This window comes from Perca flavescens, chromosome 3 (assembly GCF_004354835.1).
Source record: "Perca flavescens isolate YP-PL-M2 chromosome 3, PFLA_1.0, whole genome shotgun sequence".
NCBI lineage: Eukaryota > Metazoa > Chordata > Actinopteri > Perciformes > Percidae > Perca > Perca flavescens.
This window is the reverse complement of record NC_041333.1, coordinates 38,830,949-38,852,246: the sequence shown is the minus strand read 5'-3', so window position 1 is coordinate 38,852,246 and position 21,298 is coordinate 38,830,949. Positions and strand designations below refer to the sequence as shown.

At 42.3% G+C, this 21,298-nt stretch overlaps 2 protein-coding genes across 2 annotated transcripts in view; one reads left to right on the top strand and one right to left on the bottom strand.

Annotated features, from left to right (window-relative positions):
• Positions 1-21,298, bottom strand: part of LOC114553116 (zinc finger protein 271) — a 687,947-nt gene that overhangs the window by 578,050 nt on the left and 88,599 nt on the right. The gene's annotated exons all lie outside the window — the stretch shown is intronic.
• Positions 2,673-15,935, top strand: LOC114552947 (NLR family CARD domain-containing protein 3). The gene is made up of 9 exons (XM_028574042.1): positions 2,673-2,725; positions 2,956-3,066; positions 4,278-4,388; positions 4,789-4,867; positions 7,420-7,648; positions 7,903-9,694; positions 9,792-9,965; positions 13,435-13,608; positions 15,647-15,935. The coding sequence occupies exons 1-9, from the start codon at positions 2,673-2,675 to the stop codon at positions 15,717-15,719; spliced, it is 2,796 nt and encodes a 931-aa protein (XP_028429843.1). The 3' UTR covers positions 15,720-15,935.

The following is a 21,298-nucleotide window of genomic DNA, read 5'->3' as shown; positions in this document are numbered from 1 at the left end:
AGATCAGACTACAGCAATATACACCGGCACATCATGAGCTAAAAATCTAAACTCAGTATGGCAGATATAATTTAACATTGGCCACATAAGTTGTCAATCTTAACTAATAATATGCATAAACATTATAAACAGTTTAGCAAATACTTTGACATTGAAAACAAGACCCACGCTTCCTTCAGAACTAGTAAAGTGGCCATTATGACAGTGTCTCCCTCATTTCAACTGTAGCCTACGGCAACATCGTAGTTTTAAACTTAACTTAACAGTTAGGAATAAACACGGTATATGAGCTTACCTGTGTCAACAGATAAAAGTTTTCAGACACCACCATCAAAAAAGTATAAAAAAATAAATCACTTTTCAGGATGCTGTTTCCTTTTTTCTTTCAGAGCTAATGTTCACCGTTTCTCCCTCTGCAACAGGTTAAGGAAAGAACGACACCAGCGCTGCACCGCTGCCACCTAGAGGGCATTACCGCAAAGTGTTTGCCACTGCTGAAAAGTGTTGAGAATTAAAATGACTCAGTTAAAACAAAGTGGCATAACCTGAGCTATTTGTGTCTGATTAATAAGTGAAAATAGGAAACTCATACTTTGTGTTCTTACTCATGTCTTATATCTGAAGGAATATTTTTGCTTCAGTTCAAATTAGCTTGGATCAATGTACAAAATGTCCTATTATGGTGACAAATATTGATCACATAATCATATCCTCCCTGCTTAAAATTTTTAAACACAACCAGCCAATTTGGGATGGGTTACACAATGATTCAAATTAAACAATACAATTTCAAATTGTATGATTCAACTTCAGTTTTTCGGTGCAATTATTCAAGTTTAGCAATTCAAATTCAAATATAAATGATTCAAATTCAGTTTCTGGTGGCACATATTTCTAGCAGATAGTGAGGAGATGTTTTTTACAGTGTGTTCAGGGGACAGACAGCTAGCAGATAGTGAGGAGATGTTTTTTACAGTGTGTTCAGGGGACAGGCAGCTAGCAGATAGTGAGGAGATGTTTTTTACAGTGTGTTCAGGGGACAGGCAGCTAGCCTGATGTTGTAGCCTAAAAAATGCGTGACATCACTTAGAGCACCTTTAAGAAGTCAAATGTAGCTCTGCTGACAAAGTGAGACAGGACTGGAGGTTGTCTGTATTACTGTATTATAGCATATATTGATATTATATCTTCCTTTTTTATATGATGTAGGATACTAAATGATATCTGGTACTAAGTTAAACTATGTTTTATTGCTGCACTGTTCTATACTGTACAGTATATACTGATATATTGTATTAACGGGCAGTAAAATGTTCCCTGTGTAATTTAATATTTGATATGATGAGATTATTCTAATGCGTTCAAGTGAACACTGTTGAACAGAAGACAGCTTCTCTCTCCCCCCCCTTCCTCTCTCTCTCTCTCTGGTGTACTTCCTGTTCTTTTTGTGGCAGCAGTTTTTAACTTTCACTTTGTCTTGTTGTGACGCAGATGTTTCCTTTACGATAAACTTTTGGTAAGTATCACTTTTCAGCTGATTTTTTATCTTTCATTAAACTGTAAAAATGTGTTTAGTTGGAGAAGAGTTTAGTTTGGTTAGAGTTAACTGTAACAGTTATCAACTCATAATCCTAACAGCCACCGTGTTCAGGATCACCAGCTGCTCTAACAACAGGAGCTAACCAATGCTAACCATGCTAACCATAATGGAGCTGTTTCCAAATCAGTATTTGAGAAATCAAATGTAGCTCTGCTGACAAAGTGAGACAGGACTGGAGGTGATCTGTTACTGTGAGGACAATAAATGACTCATCAAACATTACTGAAACTCACTTATTATTCATATTTCAAACACACAACTCATGAAAGAGTCTGAAGTCTCTAATGTTTAATCTGTACTGCAGTTAAAGTACTAATACACACATACACTGCATTAGTACAAGTTCAAGTTGATATTACTGAGTTAAAAGTAGTTAGGTAGTGTATCAACATAAAAGTACACAAGTATTATCAGCTAAAGCCATCAGTTCCACTTCAACTCAGCCCCAGATATGATGTAACAGCCTATTTGTTTGTTTTTACAGTCATGAGCAGCAGAGAGTTGATGTTGCTGATCTTTATCTCATTAGATGGTCAGTTAGCTCCATCTAGTGGACAGATAGTAGAACTCCATCATCTGATGGGGGACAGCTTAAATCATCAGTGAGAAATGAAGGATGTGTCAGAACTTGTCAGACTACTTAGATCCTCCTGGTGTCATGTGTTGTATTCAACCCACAGCCATCTTCCAACTACTGAGACAGACTTGGTTTGTGTGTGTCTGAAGGAAAGAGCAGCTGATTCTCTGTTTTCTACAGTATCTATGACATGTTAGAGAGGAATGAGAGACTAATGTGTCCTGTGATGAAAAGCTTGTTATAGTAACAGAGGTCATGTCTCCCAGCAGGTGAGGACTCTGCTATGAGTCAGTGTGAGGACAGAGAGGAGGGAGCCCCTCCCTCTAAAACCACTCTGTGTGGGGACCATGACAGCCAGACCAAAGCTCAGAGGTGAGATGATGATGGACTCTTCTCCATGTTAGAGCTCAGCACTCACATCACTCCACCATCATTATTCACACTGAATATATATGTATATTATATTAAATACTAACATGATTAGTCAACAAAGAGATGGCTGATGAAGATGAAATTCGTTTGGTCCCCCAAATCCTGGCTTTTTGTGAGCAAGTTTGTTTATTTTACTCTTTTACTGTTAATTTTTCCTATCACATTGTGTTGGAACTTGTTTTTTTAACACCAACCTTCCAAACATGTAATTAGCCACCTGCTATAATCTTGCATTTTCACATAAATGTTCATGCTCTGTCCCTATTCTAAATTAATAAATCTCAAATCTCAGATTACATTTTGGTGAACACAAAAGTTACTCATTCTCTGTCTTTGTTTGTATCAGGATCCAGCAGCAGAAACCAGGACCTGAACCCAGCTGTGTGTCCATGAAGAGTGACTGGTCTATGGTTCATCCTGATGAATTTAAGGTTGGAAAAGGTGCTGCTGATGAAAGGTAAGAATTGTTATCAGACTTTCTCAGAGCTTCATGGTCCAGGTTTGGCAATGCCACAAAATGTGATTTTAATCTGATGCCCAGTTGTACCAGGACCAGAACCACCAGACAGATCAGTCCCGCCCAAGACGATTGTGATTGGTTTAAAGAAATGCCAATAAACCAGAGCAGAACCTTAACTTAACTAATAACAATAGAAATAATAATAAACTTTAATACGTTGCATACTGGACAAATACTGTACATACAAAATAAAGGATTTGTAAATGGGGCGGCCTCTAGCTCCCCCAGTAAGAGCAGGCGCCCCATGTAGGCCTTTGCAGCGGCCCGGGTTTGAATCCAACCTGCGGCCCTTTGCTGCGTATCATCCCCCATCTCTCTCCCACCTTTCCTGTATTTCCACTGTCACTATCAAATAAAGGCAAAAAGCCCCCAAAAAATAATCTTTAAAAAAAAAAAGACTTGTAAACTTGTGATGGACTAGAATTATCGGCACATATTAATGAGTTTAGGAAGACATTGTTATAATAGCATAATAAATGCATATTCCCTCTCAAACTCACTTTGACCTAATGCACGCATATTATTGCCAAACGTACCAATAGTGCACCTGTCATGTCTCTTCTTCTGGGTCCTGGTCCTGCTTCATCAGTGCTGCTCTCGCTGACAGTGCTAACCTTGGCCTTTCCTCTAAGGAGCATGGCAGTTACTTTAGAGCATTTTACAGAAGTTTTTTTTCTTTTTAATTTCAACTTCTGTGCAACCGCCCATCTCTCTCATCTCCACCATCACGTTTTTCTCGTTTTCACATTTTCAGTTTTCTCTGTGTAACCAGTGATTCTAAACTGTCTGTAACTTCAGAGGGAGGTGACACGGCCGAGAGTCAGGCTGAGCCAATCAGATTAAAAATGCTGACAGCTAAACGGTGTTAAAGTGAGTCTGTATTTCACTGTAGAGGATTACAACAGCGGGACGTACAACTGTCTGCCGCTAAAGCTATGAGCTGAAAGACACAAACTAGCTCTATGGTCACTGCTGTGGTCTGAAAAACAACACAGACGGGACTAAATGTTGCGTTTACTTAAAACTGGTTAACCTCGTGGTGCTGTGATAAAATAATGATAAAACAGAACAAATTGATTAATTTATCTGGTTAAAATTCATCTTTCATCTTAAACTGCTTTTTGTAATAGTTTGTTTGTTCGTATTAGGATGCAGCAGAGACCTGGACCTGGACCTGAACCCAGCTGTGTGTCCATGAAGAGTGACGGCTCTATGGTTCAGCCTATTAACCTTAAAGTTGGACAAGCTGCTGATGGAAGGTAAGAATTTACAAGTGAACTTTGTTATTATCTAACTGTCAGAGCTTTATAATCGAGGTGGACGATGCCAGCAAGATACTGATATATTAATTAATAACAGCTAATTTACTGACACACAGTGGAGAGCCATGTGTTCTGAGTTCTGAGGTTATCGCTGCACACCAGCGGTGGGACAGTCATTGATTTACAAATCAGATTTAAAAATCTCACAGTGACCCTAAAAAACAACTGAAACCAGAAGTTAGAATTGATTTTTTTTGTACTTATTGGCTGAGAAGGAAGAAGCAGTAAAGTTTTGAGTTTGATCATGAGGTATACCTGATACCATATCGGAACATCTTTTGTAAGCTATGTGCAGATTTGAGTAATTGAATGTCAGTAAACTTGATGTTTTCTCCAGAGATCAACAGGAGAGTTCAGAGGGCCTCGGTGGTCAGGCTGCCCAGCTGCATCAAACAGACCTGGACTCCATATTTATGGTTTGTACATGTACAAACACAGGTTTCACTATTAACTACAGATTAAATGCTAAACTACCATTCAGATCCCAACAGTCTCCATGCTGCTCTGTTCAGACCAGCATACCTTCAGCCTGATTAATAATATGTTGTGTTCTTTATAGAGGTGTGCACAAGATTAACATGTTACCATATTTCTAGTTGAGGTTAAAAGTTGTCTCGTGATATCAGTACACAGGGGCAAAATTACATACTACCGAGGACCAATTCACTTTAACTCAATCGGTGCCAAATTTCTGTAGCTTAGAGCGTCTTTCACAGAGAGCGGGACTGAGCTACACACACGCACACACACACGGTTTTCGGTGCTGTACGGTTCTTGTTGTTATTTTTTCTCTTAATCTTTAACACTCCAGAAATATACTTCAGCATATGATATATAGCTTAATTATCCACAATGTAGGATACAATATTATAAAAAGTTCTATCATCTAATCATGCACAAACTGAATTTGTCTTGACTTTAAGCCCATTATTGGGACCATCTCTGAGGAAAGCTAGGTGAGACTTTGATACAGCAAGAGGGAAGACATTGATGATTTCAACGTGCTTTTCATTTATTTGGCAAAAAATGAAAATTGAATTATTACAGAATATCAATTGAAATAACTTGCATTTATCAAACTGCCAACTTCAGTGTAGCTCTTACAAAAATGTTATCCTTTGAAAGAAAAAGAGAGGAACTCTTTAAGCTCCTTATTTTGAATAAGTCAGAGTACGTTGAACATAAAACAGTTGTGATTTTTTTGTATAGTTAAAAATAATAAAATAAATAATGAACTTGTTTTGGGGAGAATACAATTACTCTAGGCTGACATTTCCTAGTAACCTTACTAAAAAGGCTCAGGATGCTGCAAATGTTGGTATAATATGGAAATGGCTGGTGGATTTAAGACAAAAAAAAAAATAATTTATTGAATGAATCAAATGTGAACATGTCTGTCAATGTCAGTGGCTTGTTGATCTTTACATTGTTAGTTAATTTCCTATCCTGGGCAGGGACACACATTCATACGGTTTGATAAAGTTCTTATTGGACTTTAACTTATCATTGCACTTAGAATAACGAGCGTAGCTGTCCTCAATTTAGGTCTTCCTGTACATCTCACCCCCGGTTTTTCCTGCATCCATCGTGTGTGTGTGTGTGTGTGTGTGTGTGTGTTTGAATGTGTGTGTTTGTGTGTGTTTGTGTGTGTGTTTGAGTGTGTGCGGGCGTCAGTCGCGGGGGGAACTGAGCTGCCCGGCCGCTGCAGAGCCGACAGGATTGAAACAGCAGCAGCTTCAGTGGCTTTAGAGTGAAAAAACACAGCGTACGTTGATGTTAAAATGGATACAGGTTGGCAGGACGGTCTGAAATGTTTTGCATGTCTTTCGCTGTATGTTTTGTTGGTAACTTGTCTACAACTCTTCTTTCACGAGAAAGGGAAACACACTGTCTGAGGTCACATACGGGTAAGAGGCTATATCCGCGCAATGCACACACGCTCCGAACCGAACGGTTCAGATGTTTTTTCATGAACCGTGCCACCCCTAACACACACAGAGGTGTGGTGCAGACAGAGGGAGAGTTACGCTGCCTCTGCAGTTTGTTAAAGTCACAGTGAGACACAGTAAAGGGGACACAAGTGTGGTTACAGTTTCAAAACTTCATGCAGTCAGCGTCTTCTGCAATTTAATATTATAGCGAGATCGGCGTGCAGTTAATGTTTAATTCCTGAGACAGGTGGAAGTTGGTGACTGACAGGCTGAGGTTGTATAAGCAAGGCAACATTATCTCTATAGTACCTTTCATCAACAAGGCAATTTAAAATGCTTTACATAAAACATTAAAGAGAAATTAAAAAAAGTGATGAAAAAAAAGCTAAAAAAAGAATAAGATCCAAATACAAGAATAAAAGTTATAGTGCAAATTAATAATTTTTGATTAATAGGTTGTAGACACGAGTTTGGGAGTAGAGTGACTCTTCAGTTATTGTTGCAGTGCCCTGATATGCCCTGCTGCACCACAAACTACTACTACCTACTATTTCTAGTCATAGTTCCATTGTCTTTATTGTTACTATAATTGCCGCTGTTCATCGTACCCTCAACCGGCACCGCCAGACTCCACCTATCAAGAGTCTGGGTCGGTCCGAGGTTTCTCCCTAAAAAGAAGTTTTTCCTCGCCACTGTTGCATTAAATGCTTGCTCTTGGGAGAGTTAATGGAATTGTTGGGTCTTCTATCTGTAAAGTATCTTAAGATAACTCTTATGATTTGGTACTATAAATCAAATTGAATTATTAGGTCTGAAGAGGTCAGTTATAAAGGAGAGAAGCCATTTGAGTTTGTGGCAAAACCTTTTACGGTGCTCATTTTTCCTTTTGTGACTTTCGATTGAATAAAAGTCATATTTCCTCATTTAGGTTTTCTTCAAAATAGTGTTAAAATCTCGTCTCGTTCTCTTGTAAGCTGAGTGTCAGGTCACACCTCGAGTTCTTTACATTAAACGTTCACTTTATCGTTCTGTTTCAGCTGCTGGAGGAGAACATCATCACCTATGTGAAGAACGAACTGAAGAAGATCCAGAAAATTCTGATTCCAGATTACCCAGAATTCTTAGAGAGTCAGAAGAAGGCTGAGGATGTGTTGGACAGTGAGGATGACGAGCAGAGAAGGAGCAGCATAGACGCATTTCTGAAGATCACGCTGTACTTCCTGAGGAGAATGGAGCAGGAGGAGCTGGCTGACCGTCTGCAGAACAGTAAGATGATTTAACATGATGGAAAGAGGAAATGAAGTAAAAATGGGAAAAAAAAAAACGATAGATACCTCTCTATTTATCTCTAGCTATAGATATCTATCGGAGTATACATACATACATACATACATACAAACATACATACATACATACATACATACATACATTCTGCATCAGATCCAAGGCTGTTTTTCTTAAAACTGATACAGCCTTAAATGTTTAGATTCTCTGATGTAATTTGTTGTTTGTTTATTCAGGAACTCATGCTGCAATATGCCGCCCCAAATTCAAGTCCAACCTGGAGAAGAAGTTCCAGTGTGTGTTTGAGGGGATTGCTAAAGCAGGAAACCCAACTGTTCTGAATAAGATGTTCACAGAGATCTACATCACCGATGGAGGGACTGCAGAGGTCAATGAAGAACATGAGGTCAGACATATTGAAATAGCATCTAGAAAACCGGACAGACCAGAAACAATAATCAGATATGAAGACATCTTTAAAACCCCACCTGGAAGAGATGAACCAATCAGAACAGTGATGACAAAGGGAGTGGCTGGCATCGGGAAAACAGTCTTAACACAGAAGTTCACTTTGGACTGGGCTGAAGGCAAAGCCAACCAGGACATCCAGTTCATATTTCCATTCACTTTCAGAGAGCTGAATGTGCTGAAAGAGAAAAAGTACAGCTTGGTGGAACTTGTTGATCACTTCTTCAGTGAAACCGAAGAAGCAGGAATCTGCAGGTTTGAAAATGTTCCGGTTGTGTTCATCTTTGATGGTCTGGATGAGTGTCGACTTCCTCTGGACTTCCACAACACTGAGATCCTGACTGATGTTACAGAGTCCACCTCAGTGGATGTGCTGCTGACAAACCTCATCAGGGGGAAACTGCTTCGCTCTGCTCGCCTCTGGATAACCACACGACCTGCAGCAGCCAATCAGATCCCTCCTGAGTTTGTTGACATGGTGACAGAGATCAGAGGGTTCACTGACCCACAGAAGGAGGAGTACTTCAGGAAGAGATTCAGAGATGAGGAGCAGGCCAGCCAAATCTACTCCTACATTAGGAAATCTCGAAGTCTCCACATCATGTGCCACATCCCAGTCTTCTGCTGGATCACTGCTACAGTTCTGGAAAAGGTGTTGAAGACCAGAGGGGGAGGAGAGCTGCCCAAGACCCTGACTGAGATGTACATCCACTTCCTGGTGGTTCAGTCCAAACTGAAGAACATCAAGTATCATAGAGGTGCTGAGACAGATCCACACTGGAGTCCAGAGACCAGGAAGATGATTGAGTCCCTGGGAAAACTGGCTTTTGAGCAGCTGCAAAAAGGCAACCTGATCTTCTATGAATCAGACCTGACCGAGTGTGGCATCGATATCAGAGAAGCCTCAGTGTACTCAGGAGTGTTCACACAGATCTTTAAAGAGGAGAGTGGACTGTACCAGGACAAGGTGTTCTGCTTCGTCCATCTGAGTGTTCAGGAGTTCCTGGCTGCTCTTCATGTCCATCTGACATTCATCAACTCAGGAGTCAACCTGCTGGCAGTAGAAGAATCAACATCCCAGAAGACTGAAACCAGAGAAGATGGATCTTCCCAGTTCTACCAAAGTGCTGTGGACAAGGCCTTACAGAGTCCAAATGGACACCTGGACTTGTTCCTCCGCTTCCTCCTGGGTCTTTCACTAGAGACCAATCAGACTCTCCTACGAGGTCTGATAACAAAGACAGGAAAGGAAAACCGAAAGGAAACAGTAGAGTACATTAAGACGAAGATCAGTGAGAATCTGTCTGTAGAGAGAAGCATCAATCTGTTCCACTGTCTGAATGAACTGAATGATGGTTCTCTAGTGGAGGAGATCCAACAGTCCCTGAGTTCAGGAAGTCTCTCCACAGATAAACTGTCTCCTGCTCAGTGGTCAGCTCTGGTCTTCATATTATTGTCATCAGAAAAAGATCTGGACGTGTTTGACCTGAAGAAATACTCTGCTTCAGAGGAGGCTCTTCTGAGGCTGCTGCCAGTGGTTAAAGCCTCCAACAAAGCTCTGTACATGCACATAACTATCCAGATTAAATTAAGTTTTTATTTAGAGTAAACAAAATTGTGTAACAGTTTTAATTTTTTAATGCCGATTTCTCTTCAGGTTAAGTGGCTGTAACCTTTCAGAGAGAAGCTGTGAAGCTCTGTCCTCAGTTCTCAGCTCCCAGTCCTCTAGTCTGAGAGAGCTGGACCTGAGTAACAACGACCTGCAGGATTCAGGAGTGGAGCTGATGTCTCCTGGACTGAAGAGTCCACACTGCAGACTGGAAACTCTCAGGTTGGTGTTCACTTAGGACTTAAGTAACAATAACCGTAACAATTTTCAATAACAACAACAATTCATGTATTTTTTGTAACCAATCTTGAGTGCCTGGATATGTTTATGACTTTTTTGGTCATTACTCCTCCTCCTCTCCATAAAATGAATTCCCTTCCATGAGCACCGTTGGTTTAAAAGATACCACAAGCCAGACATGGGGGACTTGAGTCACATGACTTGACTCGATTTAGACTTGAGTCGCAAATTTTAGGACTTGAGACTTGCATGTCATAAACACTCAGAAAAGACCCAACTTGACTTTGACTTGATATTCATGACTTGAGACTTTATTTATACTTGAGTCAAATGACTTGAAATGACTTGAATTTCTGTTTATTTCTGATATTGAGGAGTTAACTTCATGATTTTAGAAAATCCATAATACAGATAAGAAAATCTGATTAGGTGAGCTGATTGGGTGCTGTTGCATGCGCAGTCGGCAACCCGTTGATAATATTACCAAGTGACATGGCAGACCTGAAGTAAACGAGACTGGCTACGGCTAGTAAGTTAACGTGATGGATCCCTCTGCACCGAAAATAAAGTTTGGCTATAAGGATTACACATCTGACCAGACAAAGAATAAATGAACGGCAGTTTGCAAGGTCTGCAGTACAAACATTTCCAACACAATCACCACCACCATGTTGAATTTCATCAGACATTTCAAATCCCACAAGGCAAGGTAAATTATGAAGCCAGTCTAATCTTTTTAGCTAACGCTACCATACTTCTGATTAGACTAAAATACGTTAAATGGCGACGTGAAACATGTTCTTGTCTAAGTATTATCCTGATTTATATGCTAGCATACAAATCATATATGCTCTCTCTTTCCCTCCTTCCCTCTGAAACACGTCCCCTGTCCCATAAGTTACAGTAGTAGTAACACCAGTCAGTAAGTAAACTGTCAGCAATCCAGACAGGACATTTTTAGCTTCATATGCTATTTTTATTACAAATTTGGGCTGATATAGGGTTGCCAACTCAGGCTGGGCTCCAGTGAGATGACGGGTGGCTGTCTTTCACCCACCACATATTCACCACACATAGCATGTAGAGACGGCGCTTTAGGGGAGGTAGGCAACGCACACACATGCAGACCTAAGTATATTTGTGAATAAAACTAGGCACACACATATACATACAAACATGTCACTTTCTTGGGACTCCTATTTTAAAACTAAATACCAGCAAAATGTTTCCACCGATAGAAAAGGACCCAAAACCACTTAAAATATTAAACACAACACTTTAGTTAAAAGATAAAACCGTTCTCCTGTCCGGTCTCTCGGTCCCTCTCGCGGGGGTGGCGCAGGACTATTCCTCTCTGACCATCTTCTCCGTTTCCGTTCTGCTGTCGACCACACGTCTCACTGCACCGAATCCTCCTGTACGCCCGTAGACCGTCAGCACAGGCCTCGCAGATTTTCACTGCTCTGGTCTCTCTGCCACACCTGTATTCCATCAATCCATAATTAGTTCTCCGCACCTGTCTTCACTCAGCTCATCAGTCGGCCATGCTGCATCACAGTCAGAGGGAGGGGGCGTGGTCTTGCCATAGTATGCCTAAACCAGTTCATTCTTAATAAAAGTTACACATGCAGTAAATTGTAAAAACAAGGGCACAGCAAACCATATTAAAACATGCAAATGCTAAAATCCTTAAAAACACACATGCAAATAATGAATAAAAGAACACAACACAGCAATTCACATGCAACATTAAAAACAACTGGCACACAGGAATATTATTCTATATCCAGATTCTTCACTTTTGACAAACACAACACAAACTTCTCTCTCTCTCTCTCTCTCTCTCTCTCTCTCTCTCTCTCTCTCTCTCTCTCTCTCTCTCTCTCTCTCTCTCTCACACACACACACACACACACACACACACACACACACACACACACACACACACACACACACACACACACACACACACATTCACTCACCAATATTAATAACTTTTCACTCACTCTCTCTCTCTCACACACACACACACACACACACACACAGTCACTCACAAATAATACACTGACAAATATTAATATATACGGAGTGTCTATTTGCACCCCCGGTACGAATAGCCTCGGCCACACAGCTGAGCTATTCACACCTTTTTTTGACGTAACAACAAAAACACGTTGCTTGCGTGCACCGAAATCATGGCGGACGTTCATCTACCATGACAGCAGAAACTGGCATATTAGAAAAGTTTTGTCTCTAAAGTTTATAACAATTGAATTTCTAGCGGAAAATGAATACTACAGTTGCGCTTTCTGTCTTCAGTGAAAGCATACAACCATTGGTTTGTTAGTTAGTATCTATTTTTTGTATACAGTACGGTTACCCAGCAACCGAGGCTTGAAGAAAGCAAGTGGTAAACAGTTGTTCAACATCCTGTAATAACTGCTAGGTGAGTGGTTAGAATGCTTACCTTTGGTATGGGAGTTAGGAGTTTGATTCCCCTGTGAAGTGATTTTGGATTGGATAATTTGCATGCAATTGTGCAAGTCAGGGTCCGCGAACGCGAAATGTTTTTTTTTTGCAGGGTGGTAGGGGAAGACTCATGAATATGCCTGCTCTGGTTGGGTTGGTTAGGTTTAGGCAAGAGGAGTGGGATTGGTTATGGTTAGGGTAAAAATGTCAGAGCGATAATATTCCAAAAAGGTGTAATACATGAGTAGTATGGATAACTATGTGTAAATATATGCCAAGGTACTGTAAATGCACAGTGGTGCAAATAGCATACATTGATATTTGTACCAGACGGGGTATTAATAGAACACATTGCTGTGTGCACCGCCGGGGTACAAATAGCATTCATTTCTAATTGCACCAGGGTACGAATAGCACTTCTAATTGCACCAGGGTACAAATATTTCTTATATTCAGCTACTCTTAAAGAATTTAAATTATAAATTTATTTATTTTTTCTTTAAGAGAAGGAAAGGTTAAAGGATGCGTTTCTGTCCCATAAAAGTGAGGCATGTTTGAAGAATATTATTTGACTAGAAACCATTATACTTGAATTGTTTGAATGAATTTCATGATTTGAAGTCATGTTTGAGCAGCTTGAGCAGCAGATATGTGGCTTGGGCGTAGTGTCTTTTCAATATTGAGTAGGAAAAATGCAAATAAAACTCCAATAGTTCATAACCACTGTCTTTAGCTTGTTTAAAAATGGAAAAGTTTGTATGACTTGACTTGTGACTTGCTTGACCCAAGCTATGACTTGACTTGCTTGATTGTCACAAAAAAATGACTTGGACTTGCTTGGAACTTGAAGGTTACAGTAAGACTTGAGACTTGCTTGTGAATTGCACAAGCACTTTTTTCTTAAGTAAATCCTTAGTTGGGGACAACAGTGGACAAATGTGAATGTCTAACATGACGTGTGTGTGTGTGTGTGTGTGTTTAGTCTCTCAGGCTGTCTGATCTCAGAGGAAGGCTGTACTTCTCTGGCCTCAGCTCTGAGCTCCAACCCCTCCCATCTGAGAGAGCTGGACCTGAGCTACAATCATCCAGGAGACTCAGGAGAGAAGCTGCTTTCTACTTTACTGGAGGATCCAAACTGGAGACTGGACACTCTCAGGTATGGACGGACAGACATGTACTAAGGGACTCTGGTTCATGTTTAATGGAGGATCTGAGTTAAGGTGTATATGATTTTTATTGAAGGTCACAGGTCTGGAACTATTCAATTGGCATTAGCAAAATAAGATTTAATCAACTCACTTATCACTTTAAGCCATGTACATTCAAATTAACACTTGCTTTTCCTAGACAACTTTTGTACCGATATAGGTAGCTGAAATTTGGTACCAGTACCCAACGGTACCTTTTTTCGGTAGCTTACTTTCTCTCTAACAAAATAATTAATTTAATTTTGAAAAATAAGCCAAACATATTCATCTTATTTTCCATCTCAAACAACCTCAAGCCTGTCAGTCTGTCACCAGGGCATAGAGAACACTGTTGTGCTTGTCTCAGAGTAAGTGTACCCACACCGTGACAGCTTTTGCAGCACTGCCCTGACTGAGACTTGAACAAGCTGTAGTGAGAGCTGTAGAGTCGACGTAGTCACACTCTGTCTCTTTGAAAACTGTATTTCAAACTATGATCAGAGCCCTATCCGCGAACTAAGTGGCTGCTTATTGGCCCCACGGCCACTAGGGGTCCTCAAACTTTGGTCCGATTGTAGACCCAGACCATGACCTATCTAACATTACCTGATTCTGACCGACATGGCAACCCTATGAATTAGGGCTGCTTGATTTTGGAAAAAAATATAATCGCAATTATTTCGGTCAGTATTGAAATCACAATAATTGAACACGATTACTCATTGACTTCTGGAAAGATGCAATTATTGAACTTACAAAACTTAAAAAAAGTTAAATAAATCAACAGTAAAAAAAACACATACATCTGTGAAATTTGCCTTGATACGTTTCTTATTTAAACTTTATTTTTTCATTTAGAACACGATAAAATAAGATTTTACTTGCAAAATGTAATGAGCATATAATAGTTTTTCTCGATTATTCTGTTTTTGTGATCATTGGGAACCAAAATCATAATCACGATTGAATTTCAATTAATTTCACAGCCCTACTATGAATGTTGATAATGAAATGTTAGGTGTTGTCGGTGAGCGACAAGCAAGGATCATTATGTTTGCTTGATCTAAAACTGGCAACAACAGTGACCTACATACAGAGTGAAACCCACTGCCCTCTGCTGCCGCTGCCTGTGTCCCCGCTGCACCTTCACTGAATGGCCTCCGATTTGAACGGCAAATACAACAAAGGGCCCCCAGATGTACAGGGTCGGACCTGACTATGACGGTTAAAGCGCCCATATTATGCTCATTTTCAGGTTCATAACTGTATTTTAAGGTTGTACCAGAACCATGGTTTAATTTTCAAAAAACACCATATTTTTGTTGTACTGCACAGCTCTCGCTTACTGCTGCAGATCCTCTTTTCACCTGGTTTCTGTTTTAGCTACAGAGTGAGACCTCTTTTCTTCTTCTTCTTCACTACGATCTTTGATTGCACTCACGCATGCTCAGTAGTTCAGGTGTAGATCATGTCAGCTAGCTAACTCTAGAGACAGTAAAAGAAAGCCTGTTTCTCCAGCTTTGGTCAGTTACAAGGCAGGATTAGCTGGAAGACTTCTAAATGAGGGTGCACATGTAAGTAGTTCTTTTGTAGATTATGGTGAACTTGTGTGTGTTGTAGCAGTGCTTTGCTATTGAGAACAACATAGCATGCTAGCGTTAACATTAGCGTTAGCATGCAAACTGTGTGATTTTTAGAACTCAGCTAATGCTAACGCTACGAGCTAACAGTTGTGGTTAGCCAGCTCATTTCGGACTGTGACGTCACTGTGACGTCACTGTGACGATTTTGAACAGCTCACTAGAAGACTGAAGGCAGGACACATTCAGAAACGTATCTCACTCAAAACACCATGGAAGTTTGTATGTGTGTGGAAGCACCAGAGACACAAAAGAACACCCCAAATCCCAGAAAAAGTGTTTTTTTCATAATATGGGCACTTTAAACCTCACAATTATCCACAGCCCTGGTGTATGAAGTTGATTGTGACTTTGTTTCTTCCTGCAGGGTGGACCATGGTGGACCGCAGAATCTGAGACCTGGTCTGAGGAAGTGTGAGTGTGTTTTAAGTTTGCTCTAACAGAACTCAGCTGTGTGTTACACTAGTTTAACCCCTTCCTGGCGCTGGAAGTATAATATTAGATGAGGTTACTTATTATTTCAATGTTTTACTGAACAGGATTCTGAGTGCTTAGCAATTTATGGTGAATTGACTAAATCTCCCTTTACCAGTGGATGTTATTATATAGACAAAGGAAACAGGAAACATCACTGCCTCTATCTCTGCCACAAGAAAGTTTTAAAACACCAAACACAAACTCTGAACTGCCCCGGAGTTTGTGGAACAGCTGAGTGTTTCCTGCAACAACAAAGTACTTGCTACATTGGAACTGGAAGACATTTTAAATATCCACAATATGTCTTTGATCTCCTTCAGTATGTCGTCTTTCACGCTGTTGTACAGTTGTGGAATTACCGTTTTTGACACGTATGTTCTGCCAGGCAATTCATAGCCTACTGGCTGTCAAACGTTTGCAGCATTCCTTGAGTGTTTGTGCGATAGACTACACACTCTGTACTACATTTAACAATTATTTATTAAACACAAAATATTAAATTTAAATAATTATATATCATTAATAAATTATATATATGTCGCTATCTGCCACATGGCGAGTAAATGTTTGTACCAAAATAGTTCTGTTTTTCAGTCTTCATTTTGGCAAAGGTGCAGCTATTGAGAATGTGCAGATGACGCCACTACACAGTGCAATTCCTCACTATTTTTAAATGCCTGGAAAACACTGCTTTGTAAAAAGAAAATGCTCCAGTGTCTCACACGATTGTTGTGGAAACCGTAGGAACCATGTGTTAAAGGTTTTTTCGTTTCCCTACATGGAAAAAGCATGAAGGAGAGCATCTCTCCGATGTGACAAGGAGACGTCGGATTTCTTGGGTGGCTGCAATTAGAAGAAAGGACCTTTCTCTGGTCCAGCACAGAGACACCACACTGACTGGAAAGGATCCCTACAGAGATAGACCTTTTAGTTAAAGAGTAAGATCCTTTTAGTTTAAAATCAAACATCCCCGAAATCACCATCACCAAACTCCACCAGACTCCATGTAAATAATCATGACTTTTAGCGTGTATAGAGCCAGCATATCTTCACATGTAAATGGGTGAATTAAGGGTTTATTTCAACCAAACCAGAGTGGTGATTGTTGGAACAGTGGACAGATGAACCAAGACGGCTTTTGGTAGTTTTATTTAGTTTCTGTCCACTTTGAATGAAGTGTGTTTTACAATGGTAAAAGTCCTGATTATCTACATGGAGTCTGGTGGAGTTTGGTGATGGTGATTTCGGGGTTGTTTCATGTTAAACTAAAAGGATTTTACTCTTTAACTAAACGGTCTATCTCTGTAGGGATCCTTTCCATAATGTTGTCACACACTTAGAATAATAATCTGAGTCTGTCAGCGGCAAAAACAGAACTTTTAGTGGATGCTAACTGATTAATATACTGGACCAGTTTCAGAGGTTGTTGTTCCTATCAGTTTGTCCCTGTAAAGCCTGGCTCAGACTACAGGAGTTTTAGGCGGATTTATGCCCGATTTACCCCTCCCGAGAATCTGAGAAAAAATCTTGTCAAGGACCTCGATCGGTCCCGATGTTCGGCGCAGATTATCTGGTAATGTGAGGCGTTCACAGATCGAATGTTGCACCTCCCGATCTGCTCGCAGACACATCGGGGCCGCCACGATAATATCAAAAATGTTTGATATCTAGGATTATAATCGGGCGTGAAACGACTATGATTATGTCAGTACTTCCACAATAGCCAATGAGAGACAGGTCTGCAAGGAGACAGAAGTGACGGAAACTTTTGAAAATGTCCGCGAAAGCAGCTGTAGTACGAGTCCGGTGGACAACTGAGTTGGAAGAAAGGATGGTGGAGATGTGGCAACAGCACAAGTGCCTGTTTAATGTCTCATCCGAAGAATATCATAATCGGGATGATAAAGAGAAGAGCTGGGGAGAGATCGCTTCAGATCTGGACCCACCGGGGGAGTGTACAAAGTTGCTAGCGCACTAGCTAGCAAATGTAAACATTAGATCTAGGTCAATGATCATCTGCTACATTCAGGTCTAACAAAAGATGCATTGCACATACTGTATTTTTCGGACTATAAATTGCTCCGGAGTATAAATCACACAGAACAACTAGCAGGGCGTGGAGACGTACCGTTGTCAAGCCCCTCCTGGCAGCACGTTGTTCAAGCCCCCACCTGTGGGTTCCTCCACCTCTGGCCGTCTAGCTTTCAGCCCACGATTAGCCGATTAGCTTTCTTTGATTTCTTCATTGCAGTAAGAGTCACCTTTTCGCCAGTGCCTCACAAGTTTCTTTCTGCTGCTCGATTACCGTTTTTGACTGCATATTTTACTACCTGCAGTTTATCTCTTTTCTTTCTCAGTTGTCTTTAGGAGCAGCATATAGTTGTCACAAGCCTAGAGCGCCCTCTCGAGGCTGTAGACGGTAATGTTTCAGTATGAATTAACATGTTCAATTATATATATATTGGTATATAAGTCGCACCTGACTATAAGTTGCAAGACCAGCCAAAGTAGGAAAAAAAGGGTGACTTATAGTCCGGAAAATACGATAGTTTGTTTGAATAATATTATCGTCCACGCTCGTTTTATTTTTTTGCTTTTTATTGGTACAAAGGATAAGTATTACTACAGCAAGTTGCCGTGACACAGTATCCATTTTGTTTACATGCGCTTCCCCGTGAGATCGCGTCACGTGAGGTGCTAAATCTGGCGAGATAATCTTAAGAATATCTTGTAGTGTGTGATGCCCCACTATTTACAAATCTTGTAGTGTGAGCATGTTTAAGATTTGAGGGAAGAAAATCTGCAAAGATTCTCCTCAAGTGTGTGCTGCAACCAGATTTCAAAATCGGTTAGGATTTTAAAACTCCTGTAGTCTGAGCCAGGCTTTAAACATGCTCACACTACAAGAATTGTAAATAGTGGGGCATCACACGCTATGAGCGTTGCCGCTCAGTCATTCTTCTCCCCCCGGCTATGCCAGCGGGATGAGGACGACAGTGACCCTGTGGCCGCTCCCGCCCAAGTCGGCAGTGACCGGCCGCCGCCCTTTCAACAGAGCCCTACCATGGGCTGGGCGACACGATCACACATCTCGCTCAGCGGCGGAACGGGCTCTGCGCTCCTTGCCATGTCTGTAAACACAAACATGCGCACGCCCGCTATCGGAGTATAGCGCGGCATGGATGAGTGTGACACACAAAAGAAAGGTGGGTTGCGTCCTCGACCTGCCCCAATTCAACCGGTGCATTACGGGGCGCCAATTCCACATGCTGACGGTCAAGCACGGAATGTGTGCGCCACCACGAATGGTTCACGTCTGTGGATCTGAAAGACTTATACTTTCACATCCAATTATTCCCAGACACAGGAAATTCTTACTTTTCCAAAGGGCCCATTCCAGTACAACCGGCTGCTGGTCAGGTACTCACTGCCCCCCCGCACTTTTTCCAAGTGCATGGAGACAGCACTTCAGCCGTTGCGGAAAAAAGGTATCAGGGTCCTGTTTTATCTGGACGGTCTGCTCATTCTGACCCCTCCCTGGAAAAGGCAGCGCTGCAAACTATGAAAGTTTGCGACATCTGCAAACACTGGCTTCGCCACGAACTGGCAAAAAAGCTCACTGCTCCCCGCAAAATCAATAGTTTATCTGGGCGTGGACATAAACTTGATTGTCATGAGGGCCAGGCTGTCAACGCCAAGACGAGACGCGCTGATCTCTCTGTTGTCGCTCACCACGCCCTACGCGGCACTGTCAGCGTTGTCTGTGATGCTTCTTCTGGGCATGATGTCTGCGGGTCACGTAGTAGCCCCCCTGGGTGTCCTCCACATGAGGATAATCCAGAGGTGGTCTCACCGCCAGCGCCTCGAGCCTATACGCCACAAGTGGCAAATGCTGACCATTCCTCCCTCTCTTCAGTCAGACCTGGCATATTGAGGAAACCCCCAAACCCTCGCAACCGGGGTTCCCCTGGGCAAAGTGACGTCACACGTGACGCGTCCCTTACATAAACTGCCTGGGGCTGTCCACGGTGCTGAAGGTCTTAAACACTTCACCCAGTGGTAGCAGGGAGACATGTTGTCATATGGACAGATAACATTACAGCAGCAGCGTTCATAAACCGCCAGGGCGGCGTGCGCTCGGCCTGGCTATTGGAAATGGCCAGGAGCCTCCTGCTGTGGGCCCACAGTCATCTGTGGTCCCTCAAAGCCGTTTACATCCCCGGGGTTTTGAACCGGGCGGCAGACCTAATGTCGAAGGGAGGGCCCTCTCACAACGAGTGGAAATTTAATCCCTCTATTGTTCAGGAGCTGCGGAGCAGGTTCGGGAAAGCGGAAGTGGATCTGTTCGCCTCACGAGAGAACACACAGTGCGCACTGTGGTTTTCCTTGAGCACACGGACAATCCACTCCTCGGCATAGACGCCTTCTCCCACCAACCCTGGCCCAGAACCCTCCTATACGCTTTCCTCCGGTCCCTCTTATCCCTCGCCTCCTGGAACGCATCCAGGAGAAGAATCTGTCAGTCATCTTAGTGACACCGGAGCGCACCAGCGCATCCTGGTTCCCGACTCTGGTTCAGCTGCTGGCGGGTCCCCTCTGTCAACTGCCGTGGCGCGAGGACGCTCTGTCACAGCTGGACGGCGCGATATTTCACCTCCGGTGGTAATCCAGCAGCTGCGGGGCTGGCTGCTGAGCGGGAACGCTTGCAGAAATTAGGCTTGCCTCCTGCCGTGGTGCGCACTATCCAGAACGCTAGAGCCCCTTCCACTACAGCGTGTTGCTTCCCAACGCTGGTGCACGGAGTAGGAAGCGGACCCTATATTGTGTCCCCTGCCTCTCGTGTCGGCTTATCTCCAAACATTAGTGGATAATGATTTGGCTCCATCTACAGTCAGAGCCTACACAGCGACCATCTCATCCTGCCACGAAGGCTATGGAGAGAGGATGGTTTTTGCGCACACCCTGGTAAAGTGTTTTCTTGAAGGGGGTCAGACGACAGAAACCCGCCGTGCACCCTCTCACACCCCAATGAGACATAGCACTGGTGTTTCGAGCTCTGGGGAAGCCTCCTTTCGAGCCCCTAGCACAAGCCTCTCTCAGGTTGCTGTTACTAAAAACGGCGCTACTCCTTAGCGACTTATGTGCGCCGTCAGTTCACTGTCCTGCCTCCCCATTAGATGGGACAGGAGCGCAGCCGCCTTGCAGCCAAACCCCTCGTTGACACCGAAAAATTCTAACTAATTATTTTCGGTCGAGGGTGTTTTTTCCCTCAAGGGTTTTTCCCCCGCCTCATGACAACGCCGCGGAGGAGGTTTTCCACTGGTTATGCCCGGCGCGCGCGTTATCACGGCATGTTTTACACACGGCAGACATAAGGCAGACACAGCAGCTGTTTGTACACTATAGGGAACACTCCCAAGGAGCGGCCCTTTCAAAACAGCGTCTGTCTCACTGGCTGTGCGAGGCTATCACCCAGACCTATAACACGGGCATCCGGGCACACTCTACGAGGGCACTGTCGGCATCGGCTACTCTGTTCAAG

Excerpts from the sequence above, each read along its gene's own strand:
- LOC114552947 (XM_028574042.1), top strand. The coding sequence starts at position 2,673 with ATGGCTGATGAAGATGAAATTCGTTTGGTCCCCCAAATCCTGGCTTTT. Across the intron at positions 2,726-2,955 it reads CAAATCCTGGCTTTTTGTGA|GATCCAGCAGCAGAAACCAG; the intron begins GCAAGTTTGTTT and ends TGTTTGTATCAG. Across the intron at positions 3,067-4,277 it reads AAAGGTGCTGCTGATGAAAG|GATGCAGCAGAGACCTGGAC; the intron begins GTAAGAATTGTT and ends TGTTCGTATTAG.